The sequence below is a fragment of the Gobius niger genome, assembly GCF_951799975.1.
Source record: "Gobius niger genome assembly, chromosome: 12".
Taxonomy (NCBI): domain Eukaryota; kingdom Metazoa; phylum Chordata; class Actinopteri; order Gobiiformes; family Gobiidae; genus Gobius; species Gobius niger.
This window is the reverse complement of record NC_136863.1, coordinates 15581432-15593173: the sequence shown is the minus strand read 5'-3', so window position 1 is coordinate 15593173 and position 11742 is coordinate 15581432. Positions and strand designations below refer to the sequence as shown.

Genomic DNA, 11742 nt, shown 5'->3' with positions numbered 1-11742 from the left:
AACACTTACTTCACAACAAGACAGCACCATCAATCACAGGGAGAAACAGAACAATTTAAAGAAGTACAAAACATAAACCACACACAGTGCTAAAGTCAGGGATTTTTTTTTTTGTAGAAGAGATTTAAAAGCAGTTTTATGAGAGCCTTATATCATTTTGGTGAAGGTGACAGGAAAGTTGAGGCGCAAAAGGCCTGCTGTTTCTATGGTAACCTGTAGTCCACCGCGTTATCCTTCTCATATACGATGTATGACAGGAAGGATCCACCCCACACACATTAGGGATACCCCCTCCAGGGAGCATCTCTCAAGGGCATCCTTTTAACAACTGTCCCCTTTATGCTTTTTTATCCCCCTCTTACTTCACAACTCAGCACCATCAATCTGCCCATTTGCTTTAACTTTATTTCTCACCCCATTAGTTTCCAGGACACATAGCAGTAGCACAAAAGGGGGTGCGGGGCTGGTGCCAGTAAGTGCATAAAAAAATATATATATATATATATATCAAGCCAATGGAAAGTTTGACTCCTTTGAGAGATAAAATGTAATTTCACAGTCAACTTGGCGTGCCGTATTGTTTTGTAACAAAGGGATGTGAGCCCCGCTTGGCAGCTAGAGAGGCAACAGTTACAACATTAGCAGAGCATCTACGAAGAGATACCGTGAGTCTATTGTATGTGTAAATAACGTTGCATAAACACAGAAGTTGTGCAAATACCTAAAAGATTGAATTCAAGGGAGGGGTTTATGTGTGACCTTTCTGATTTTTTTATTTATATGATTTTTGATTTTTTTTACCGAATAATGATTTGTGACTTGCAAACCAAAAATGCATGTTTAAAAGTACTTAATTACATAAGTATCTGCGTCTGCTTATAAACAGAATGATGTATTGTTATATGATTAATGCGCCACATTAAACACTAAAACACTAGCCAACTCGCCAAACACGGCATGGCTATTTTTCCAAAACCAGCAGTGGCCAATGAGCAAAAAAGTTAATGTTAAGCCCTAATGAGCCGGCTATTGCAATTCACCACAAGAAAATCTATCTGTGCTCTTGTCGGATAATGAAACGAGAAAGAAAAGGTCACTCACTAAAATAAAAAATAGAGTGCACAGTTGGTTCTATATTATGGCTTTTTAAAGCACAATAGCACTTAAACTTGAGAACAGGGTTAAGAAAACCAAACTAAACTGGAAGTAAACCAAAAAATCTTTACTACACACTATAGGAAACCTAAAAAGATCCCATGGTTCAGCCTTGATCATTTATTCTATTATTTGCCCTTTCGAAGTTCCCAAAGGTGACTTAATATATTAAGAGTTTTATAAATCCATCAAATACAATACAGATGGGGGGCTTTATTCACCCGAGGAGTAGATTAAATGAATAGCCTCCCAGCAGTCAAGACAATTGAGCCAAATTACAGCATTACCACACTGTTTATTTCAATAGGCCCGCTCCGTCAAGCCGGTTTCCGGAAACATGGGGCTCCATTGATGGATGCCAGTGTCTGTGCTCCATTAGCCACAATCTCTCAGTCTTTAGAAGCACGTACGCAATTTCATACAGCTCTGTCCAGAGACAGCCATTCTGAGCCCCATGTACACACTGAGAGACACAGCAACATGAAAGAAAAGCGCTCCTTGGGTTTCATAATGCGGTCTATAAGAGGCAGAAGCACCATTCTGGTTTTTGAGTAAATCAAAAGTGCAACATCAAAGATCATATTCTTATCAATATGATTATATAACATGAATAAACAACACAAAGCACGAATCGCTAAACAATCGTCATTCATTCTTAGATGCACTTCATTTTAAGTCGAACAGTCGCTTCAGTCACTCACTTTTAAATTGTTGAATTATTAATTAGAATAAATGCCTTTACTTTTTGTTAAATGTATATATTATATTTGTAAATGTTGCCTACATACAGTTGAATTTGAGGAGTTCTAATTTGTAAAAACAAGCAGAGAGGACAAAAATTGAATGATAAACTTTTTGAGTACTTAAGTGCACATTTGTACAATTTTAATATCATAACTTGCTGTTCTTCTGAAACTGGGTCACTAAACTGAGGACCTGCTCAGATGCAGTAATGACCTTGTTCTGCAGGTAGAGTGCACTGTTCTGGGAGGTCTCCTTTAGAAAGTAGCGATAGTTGACCATGATGCCGCAGGAGTTAGCCACACCCCTGGGGCTGGTGTCTGCGTGCCAGTTCAGCCTCCACATAGTGGCTCCATTCTGAAGGTGGAAGTTAGCCACAGGGTTGAGGGCGTAGCCTCTCCTCTTCTCTCCGTAGAGGTACCAGGCACACAGGCGCATAAGAACAGGCTCCAGGAGCAAAGAGAGTCTTTCAGAGCGCATCCAGTCACTGGTGCCAATGAGTTTCCTCAGGGCATCCATGGCCCCCATGCCCGGTGCACTGTCAGTGGCCTTCTCCACCTCCCTCCACTCCTGTTCCGACAGCAGCTCCAAACCGCGGCCCTCCTTCCGACACTGGCTCAGCAGGCCCTGCAGCCACATTGTGAAGCCCGGGATGGGAGACAGGCTGGAGAACAGGCACATGTGTGGGAACTCACTCTGAAATCACAAGGGGGTACATGTATGACATCCTGTTCAGCACTGAAGGGATGATGAATAGGGCTGTTACATGGGCCAAATGCAGTTGTATTTTCAGATTCAACATGTGAGCTGGAACAACCTTGTTCATTTGTGTTCAAAATATATATGTGTGATGATACAGTTCTTAGCTAATGAAGGAAAGCTCACAGGAACATGTGAACCCCACCAGAAAACAAAAGCCATTATTACAGCGTCAGACCACAGCCACTCAAACAGGAAGTGAACCCTTCGCAGCAGATAGAGAAAGACAATTGCTCCCTCACTTCTGAGTTTCTGGTACTTTTACCTCTAAAAATGGTGCCGTCCTTTAAACCCTCAGTAGTTCTTTTACGCTGATCCTCTCTCTGCCTCTCGTCTGGTAGTCTAGTTTGATAAATGACAGAGCCATGAGGCGAGTGAGAGGAGTGAAGATCGACAGATCAAGGTGTCTAGGCATCCCCCTTAAGGGACCAACCGCAAATACGTATGTATAGCTCCAAGCATAATGTGGTTTTCCTTTCCACTGCCTTGATTTTGCTCCCACCTTCACAAATTTTTCACAGTGAAAATTCAAAGGTTTTGTGCTGGGTGTACCTCTGGGCATGCTCTCAATCTGTGGAGTCACGCTTTGTTGGCTCTAACCTTTACTTTTACCTGCCGACAGCACCCGTGGTAAAATTGTAAAACAGTGCTTGTCAAACAGTGGTAAACCAATTAACCAGGAGGGAGGCTAGTTTGTCAAGGTTTACTGGACTAGTTTAATTCTCATTCAGTCCAGGTGTACACAGATTTGCCGGGTCCACTTGTTTAATCTGAGTTCTTTTTGTTATGGCTAATTAAATTTAGCATCATTTACTGGTTGCCTGACATGAGGCCTCTCTGTTCTCTGAATCTTTATTGTACTTTAAAAACAAACATATCTCATTGGTATGAATAGGTGGCAGGATACAAGGTTTTCAGATTACTCTCAAGGAGCAATGAAAAAGTCATCATGCCAGAACAGCTCCCTTGTGTCCGATCCACCAAGACAAGCTGGACCACCTACCTTCACCTCAAATCACCATTGCGACCTTTTCTTTTCCACTCCATCATCCCTCTCTCATCTTAGTGTTCCCCTTGTGGCCTGCAACCCTCTAGTCCTCATCTTGTACATACAGATAAAGCCTGCCAGGTTTCAGTCAGTTGCAAGCTCAGGCATGTGAGAAACAATATGCAATTTACATCGAATGAGTCCATTAGGTTCACAAAACATGTACACCAGCAGGCGATCAAAGGCTACAAATAGTAAAGGACATATGAACTTATCTTTGTTGAGCTTAAGTGATCTTTTCCCAGTAGAAAGTACACAGCAGGACTGAGGTCAAGGGCAAGTGGCTCTGAATAATAGCATTACTGATAAAAAATGTCTGTGAAATCTAGATTCAATAACAACTTTTTGAAGGAGTAATGTGAAGTGTCGCACAGTAAATGGCTTAGTTTTGTTTGTGGAAGCAGGAGACAACTGTTTTCAAGTGCATTAAAGGGGGGGGTATTATGCAAAATCGACTTTTTCAAGCTTTACATCATGTTATTATGTCATTCCCTCATTAAAAACATGCCTGAAGTGTTGCCTTGGCACATTCACGTATTTTTGAGTAATCTGTAAAAACTCTGAAGGCAGCCATTTTAGGGATATGCATGCCTGAGTCCTCCTAGGAACGCCCCCACCTCCTGGAGACGCCTCGGAGCTTTCGTCACCAGCCGAGCTTTCGTCACCAGCCGAGTAACCAACCACTGCTCCTCAGCAGAGCCCCCTCCCCACTGATGCCACAGACAGCATGTGGAGGGGGCGTGTCAGAAAGGGTCAGAGGTTCTTAAAGAGACAGAGGCCTATTTCAAGACATTCACTACAGCCATTTTGAGTGAGCAATTTTATACAAGGCAGTTATTCTAATTTACTGCATTTACAAACCAACAGAAAGTTTTGTCATCATTATAGTGTGCGATAGACTGGTGCTATGTGATTGAAAAAAGCATAATACCCCCTCTTTAACATGATGAGCGTGCATATAAAAGCACAATGTCATATGTCTAATACCATATAAGAAATGGTAGATGGACTGTTCAAGGTGGCAAGTTGCTTTTGAATATATTTCCCTCTATAATTTACTGTCAAATGTTAATAGCAAGTGTATTTATTGCCATGCACTCTTTACACTGACACTCACGACACTTGATGAATGTGGCAGTGCAATAGCAAAACGTCTAGTCAACATATTAATCGATGGGCTTCTACATGATGTTTATTCAAAACAATGAAAACAATGACGGCGCAATGACTGGACCCGGCTTTACAAGTGCCTAATTCAATCAAACATAATTCCAGACCGCAATACCATTCAAATTGGCAAACTTGGCTTAAATGCATGTGTATAATTGGCTTTTTGGGGCCCAAAGCGTGCATCCAGGTGTACCAAGTAAAACTGCCAGTGAGCATAACTGTCGAAAACAGTGTTAGCTTTTACACTCTGAATAAATCCAATGCTGAGAGCTAGAAACAAAGCCATATAAATAAACGAACATTTGTACTGTTTGGCTGATAAAAGATGCACCTGCGTGGGTATCAGGTGGGTCTCATGCATTGTTTTGTTCTGCCCTAATTTGTGAATTGATGCCCCTGGTAGATTGTCATTACTCTAATGAACAAACTGGCCGTGTTACAAAAATCGTGCATTTTTAGTCATTTGCTTGGCATAATTAGTCATTTGGAGTTTTTGGACTCAGCAATGCAGTCATTCACACTATTTAGTCAATTTGGTTTCATTTCAAAAGCTAATAGGAGAGTACTCCATAGTGCCAACAGAGCTATACGTTTAATTAGCATCTATTTCAGTTGAGCATGTGAGGAAGGAAGTGTTAGGTGTCGGTTTGGCGGAGGGGCAAAACACCTTAAATGAGTTAACAGTGAACTCCCACTTGATTGGGTATATCGGATTTTCACAAACACCACACACACCTACAACAACAGCACCACAGTCAAATACAGATTGGGAAATTTACATACATAAGGTGAGCCTACAAAAGCACTAAAACAACTGCGCTTTTCCCATTCTCTTTCCAGGTATTGCAATTTACGCATTTTAATTTAGACCTTGGTTTTGAACAAACAGCAAACACAAAGGAACTGTATGAATATGTTAGTTCACTATTTTCTCACACAGTCATCATTAAAGGGATATTTCAGGGAGATTGCAGTCCTTATAGTTTAGTGGTGCTAGGCTAGCGCATGTCTATGTTAACTAGTAGCCTGCATTAAAAACAGTCTGACCCAAGCACAGTGCACCTGAGGCATTTTGCATTGAAAATAACTTATATTTGAGCAGCATCAGCTTGTGTGTGTGCTTGTGCTTGTGCGTGTGTGTGAATTTGGATCCTATAGCGGACTTAGGACTTTCGTTTCGCACAATAGCTACTGATTTGGACCTGAAATTCTCGAAATGGCTTTTACCGTCGCTGTCACTCACCTGCAACTCCCGCACCACTCGCTTGATGAGGTAGTTGCCCAACTCCACCCCTTGCAGACCGGCCTGAGTGGAGGAGATGGAGTAGAAGACTGCTGCGTTTATTTTATTCACATCCTCTTCTGCATCCAGCGTCGAAAACTCCCGGACAATCCCCTGTTAGAGACACGAGCACAAACTGTTTATCTTATCCTTGTCAAGTTAAGAGCGCTTTCAGAGAAGCGATATACAGACACTACAGCTATAGATAAAGTTATTGTTTCATTTTTTAACATTTTATGGTTGTTTAAATGTCAAGACCAGATAGGCATGCAAGAGGCTCAGTAGCTCCCAGGGTAATCCTCACTTTAAAGGTCTTGTCTTCTGTTCACTGAGCAATAATGCATTTGTCACCTGGGAGTGGGTACAAACCAGTAAATCTGGAAAGTATCCTTGAAGGTGCACTAAAGTGAGACAGAGTGATAAACCATGATACGGCTGTAGCTCTCTCTAACCTGGATGTTGTTGGATATCTCCTCAGTGAGGGCAACGTGAAGTACGACCAGCGGCTCTCCGGGCATGGCGGCGTGTGTGAAGGCGTAACAGCGACGGTACGGCCCCACTCTGCGCTTCAGGTCAGTCCAGTTCCTCATAGGATGCACGGCTTCATATCTGGGTGAGGTAATAGAATATGAAAATAAATATAACCCTGTTTTAAACCTCTTAGCCCCCACCTGAACCCACCAGATTTTCTCCAGTTTAGCAGTACCCAAATCTGAAAGCTTCTTAAAAAAAGCGGCAAAACAGCAACAAAAAACAGACAGAAAAAGCATGAAAAAGTGACAAAAATGCCAACAAAAATGTGACAAAAACGCAACAAAAGAGCGACAAAAATGTGATGAAAACGCAAACAAAGGAACCACAAAATTGCAATAAAAACTCAGCAAAAACATGACAAAAAAGTGACTAAAAAAGCTATGAAAAAGTGACAAAAACACACAACAACAAACTGATAAAAAAGCAACAAAAATGTGACAAACGCAAAAAAAAAAGTGACAAAAGGAAAAAAAAGTGATGGCATCAATGCGAGGAAAAAAAGAGCAATTTAGAAGCCGTTAAACTGGCCTATAGGCTATAAACTCCAGTCAAGAAGGTTTTAGATTTGGGTAAAGCCGAACTGGAGAAAATGCACTCTGTGAAGGTAGGGGGTAAGAAATTAATGTGAAAGTAGACTTGCTACAATGTGTGGCTAGTCCTTTTTTTTTTTTTTTTGTCTTAGCGCGTTTTGTATGTTTTAGATCTATGGCTAAAATGAAAGATCGAAAGGAAACTTTTTAAGGATGGCAGCATCCTTAAAAATCCATCATCATAGGCTACATGGTGCTGGAATTAAACCAGAGAGCGTCACATGTAAACCATAAAGCAAGTGTGCCACCAGTTGTGCTGTACACATGGGTAGGGTTAAAAGTGATTCAAATTTGACTGGAGGAAAATTCAAGTGTGGATTTGTCTGTGCAGTTTGTGTAAATGTGTTTGTCAAATTTGCATAATTGTGAGAATGTCCGTGTACTTACTGGCTAACTTTCTGCAGAATATCACAGGGCGACTGCCAGGTGATCCTCTCCAGTTTTAACAGCCCCACTGAGAACCACTCTGAAAGCAGGCTCTTCAGAGTGCTGTTCAGATCCTGTAGAGGAGGAAGAAGCAACAATCACAAAAGGGCAAATCACTCAAACTGTATTGCAGCAGACTAAATGAAATCAAAGCTAATGCACAAATAAGTTAGACTGATGTGACACTTATAACATTAAGTACTTTCATTCAACTTCAATGAATGGACTGCCATGCCAGTATTTGGTTTTAAATAAAATATATTTTCCCAATCCAATGTTTACAATGTTTTATTTCCTACCAAAAAAGTTGCCTCGGCTTTAATATGTTTTCGAGCTGCTCCAGCACATGCCGTGTACAATGTGGGATGAACCAGCCCTTGGGAGTCTGGATGCTGTTTGGGTGTTTTCACATTAGAGGGGGTGATTTGTTTGAGCTTGCAATTGGTGTCGGAGATCCACTCCAATAAACAACTTGCCATTTCAGAGGAGGCCTATGCGCCTGTAAAGGTCAGACTTCATTTAAAGCGAATCTCTTGTAAACACACAAACAAACCAGTGGTTCGACTCCGCATGCACATCGCACAAATAGAAATCGAGCAGATTCACTTGCTTCCCTGTGATGAAAGGAAATGTGATATTTCAGCTAGGGTTAAATGTTTTTACAGCATGTAGCTAAAAGCAAAATAAAATAAATGCTGCTGATACAAACTGAACTCAAGCTTCTCTTTTCTTACATTGTGTGTGTAGGCCCCAATTTCTGAACATCAACAGCTTGGGGTGAAATAATCTTTGATGGTAGATAATCCTAAATCTGTGCTTTCGGGGGGGGAAACAGCAAATCCGCAGTCCATGAGAGGAGCCTTTGGCTTTGGGAAGCCAATTCCCACTCGCACAATAGCAAAGCCAAACAGAGATGTGCATTACTTTGACCTCAACGAAAGATGGCAGAAGTCTTTTGAAATGGTGTGGTGATGGGCACATCATTCAGAGCCAAGTAAAGGAAAATAAAAATAAATCTTAACTGCTCACTTACAGAAAGAAATGGGAGCATTTTTTGTTCAATAATATAACTTTGTAAAAGACCATTACTACTTTGTGCCCACAAGTTAAATGCACTTTGGTCTGCTTGGTAAAAATCACTTTCAATTGTCTAAGAAATAGTGGAAGATTAATAAAATACAATGTCAAACTTGCCACCAGGGTCGGCAGGAGCTCAGTGGGTGAAAGGTTGACACACTCACTTGTTGGTTGCAGCTTGATACCAATAGCCAGTGCCAATCGCTGAAACTGTGTGCGAGTTCTTTCTCGCCTGACAGTAAATTTCATGGTGCCAAAAGTGCTAAAAAGACTAGTTTTTCCCTTAAACTCCCAAGACTGGGTCTTAGCTTGGGCTGGCACAACCTTGGTACCCAACTGAAGCGGCAAATGTTATCGAAATTAAATGCAGCTCTGCAAAAACAAAACTGATAACATTGAGCAAAATGGCAAAGTCTGGAGATCCACAAGCAATTGTCACAGGGGTTCAGAAATCCACAAATTGGCACAAAGCAATGAGAACTTAGCCCATTCTGTTGTGAACAAAAAGTTCTTCAGCCGTTATATTTGCACTAGACCTACAATGAAAAACTTGCTTGCACAAACATTATTCTGTATTGTTGTGTAAATAGTGGATAGTAAAGTAGTTAAAATGAATTTACACATGCTCACAAACACATCTGGAATGATATCAACCAGAAGGAAATATGTACATTTCATTATTTGTAAATAAGAAACTAAATATATTTATACATGTCTTTTTGAGCTCCCAATAATTGCAAATATAAACTTTAACAATGTAGAATATATCGGCATATTTGTGTATGAAGGCCTAATCAAATCAAGCCAATGCAAGCAAGTCACTCTTTCAAAAATAATCTGCATTTTTCTATTCAGTGCGCAAATTGCTCGGATTATTGTGTGATTCCACAGTCGGACAATAGCAAATGAAATTAGCATATCAATATTGTGCTGGACAACTGCCTAATATGAATCCTGCGCGCCATCTCCACTGCAGGTTTAGGCAAACAATGCCACTCTGAATAAAACGTGCATGCTTAATAAGGATACAGTGATGGCCCAAATTGTAAACAGGGCTGAAAAGCTTAATAACTTCACGAACTGCACAGCAATCTAAAAATGCAAAGTGCCACCGAGTGAAACAGATCTGACCTGCTCATAGCCTAAATCAGGATGGAAGGACTAGGCGAGGAATACAAATGAGGTAGATGAGGGAATGAAGTAGATGTGATACATACAATCTGAACTAGCCCAAAAATACATTTCTAGATTTGTTGCTTGCCATTAATCTGGTGCCTATCAAATGTAAAGTGTTGAAGCTTTGAGAACATGTCTATAAATACTCTCGAGGAAACTCTGTAGGCTATAGTGAACTGGGTGAAGGGTCAGGCTGTGCGTCACGGAGCAGCTTCACGGGTGCCGTTATGTTTGGGTTTGCAGTTGTAAATAGCTCCATTGCAATGCCCCCATCATCTATTTTACGTAACAGTTTCAACACATTTTGATATTCTGCTTGAATGAAACTGAAAGCAACTTGGCTCAGACAACCATCTGTGGAGGAACATCTAAACACACGGGTCATTCCATGTTAAATCAACAATATATTGTAAAGAAAAAGGGGAGACTCTGGGATGCCAGTTAAGATATTCAACATCAGAGCATCAGCATGAGTATTACAAAGGGAGCTCTTTTCGCTGGTATGGTTGTTTTTGTCGTGAAGGGTGATCTGAAGCTTGTTAGACTGAAGTTATGGGATTGAATTATGGAATAATAATAGACTATTTTCAGTGTTTTGCAGGCCATAATGGTTACATACGTTATACAAGATTTTCAATGAAGGTTCTTGCCTATGTTTTGTATCCACTGTAATTGATCAATTAGAGCTAGTCATAGTTTAGAATTTTACAGCAGATATGGATGGACATAACACACACAAAAAAGGACTAACTCCAATTTCACACTGTTGGCTATATCAACTACAATCATGCCAAGTTTGAAGCAAATCTGAGATGGAGAAAAATGCATAATTTCTTGATTTGACATGGAATGACACTTAATGCCTTCACCCCAAGGATGCATTTATAAGATGTACCCTAATTTGCGGACTCTCGCTAGCTTTAGATGAAATTATTTCCAACAGCTCGGCCCGAAGATCCACCAAAAACTTGACTCCCCCCTCAACTCTGCTGATATGGCTGAGAAGCTGTCTGTAACGGGGGGTCAGGCTGTAACGTAGCCGGTCTTCAACTTGCAAAATTGTTGCTACGTCTCGGAACTTAGAGTCCAAAAGCTTAACCGTGAGATCCGACACACTTTGGTGGTCCACCCCGAAGTCCTGTGACAGTTTTGTGAGGAAACTGAGCCTGTCTTCCTTGTCCAAGCTTTTGTAGAAATGCATAAACTCCAGGCTGTTGGATTCAGGCGGAGGGGGAGCCTTATCTCTGGTCTCGTATGTGGGCAAAGGTGCAACCACTCTGGACAGTATCTCCTCCATGGCCGAGGGACCGCCGCCACAAACAGGTGCGGAGAAGCAGCGCCTGCCGCCGGACTGCTGGGCCTGGACAAAGGCTGGACGAGGGACACGATGTCGCCAACACCTCGCACCACTCCGAAGAGCAAATATAAGGCGTTGGGGTAGCATCGCCGGGGAGAGCACGGTGCTGCGAGAAACTCCAAACAGAGACAGGAATAACTTCCGGGTCTCTTAAAGTGACAGTGATCAAACACAGAAATCGCAAAGATTTTAGTGAGGAGAATGTATAATTTAATTTATTGATTTGATCTCGATACAAATACACCTTAAATAGTTTTTTCTTTATTTAGAACGGATACGTCAATTTGTATTTTGGTCTCTCTCAAAATATGAATGACTTTTGACCCCAGACAAACATGGCAACTCCGTCAGCCAATCACAGGTGTCTTCATCTTGAAACCACGCCAGAGACGATTTGGTCAACGACACGGTGAGTAAAGTGTATATA

At 41.3% G+C, this 11742-nt stretch overlaps 1 protein-coding gene across 1 annotated transcript; it reads right to left on the bottom strand.

The window, feature by feature from the left end:
* Window positions 1-1323: 1323 nt before the first annotated feature.
* mlycd (malonyl-CoA decarboxylase) lies at window positions 1324-11437 on the bottom strand. The gene is made up of 5 exons (XM_079568295.1): window positions 10854-11437; window positions 7667-7779; window positions 6608-6764; window positions 6117-6269; window positions 1324-2592 (listed from the first exon to the last, which is right to left on the bottom strand). Exons 1-5 carry the CDS (start codon window positions 11400-11402, stop codon window positions 2047-2049), a joined length of 1518 nt encoding a protein of 505 aa, XP_079424421.1. The 5' UTR covers window positions 11403-11437; the 3' UTR covers window positions 1324-2046.
* Between the last annotated feature and the right edge of the window lie 305 nt (window positions 11438-11742).

What these genes read in the sequence shown, in the direction of transcription:
- mlycd (XM_079568295.1), bottom strand. Translation starts at nt 11,402, where the DNA reads ATGCTACCCCAACGCCTTATATTTGCTCTTCGGAGTGGTGCGAGGTGT. An exon ending in AGATATCCAACAACATCCAG is followed by an intron (nt 6,270 to 6,607) that starts GTTAGAGAGAGC and finishes TGTCTCTAACAG; the next exon opens with GGGATTGTCCGGGAGTTTTC. An exon ending in GAGTGGTGCGGGAGTTGCAG is followed by an intron (nt 2,593 to 6,116) that starts GTGAGTGACAGC and finishes TTGTGATTTCAG; the next exon opens with AGTGAGTTCCCACACATGTG.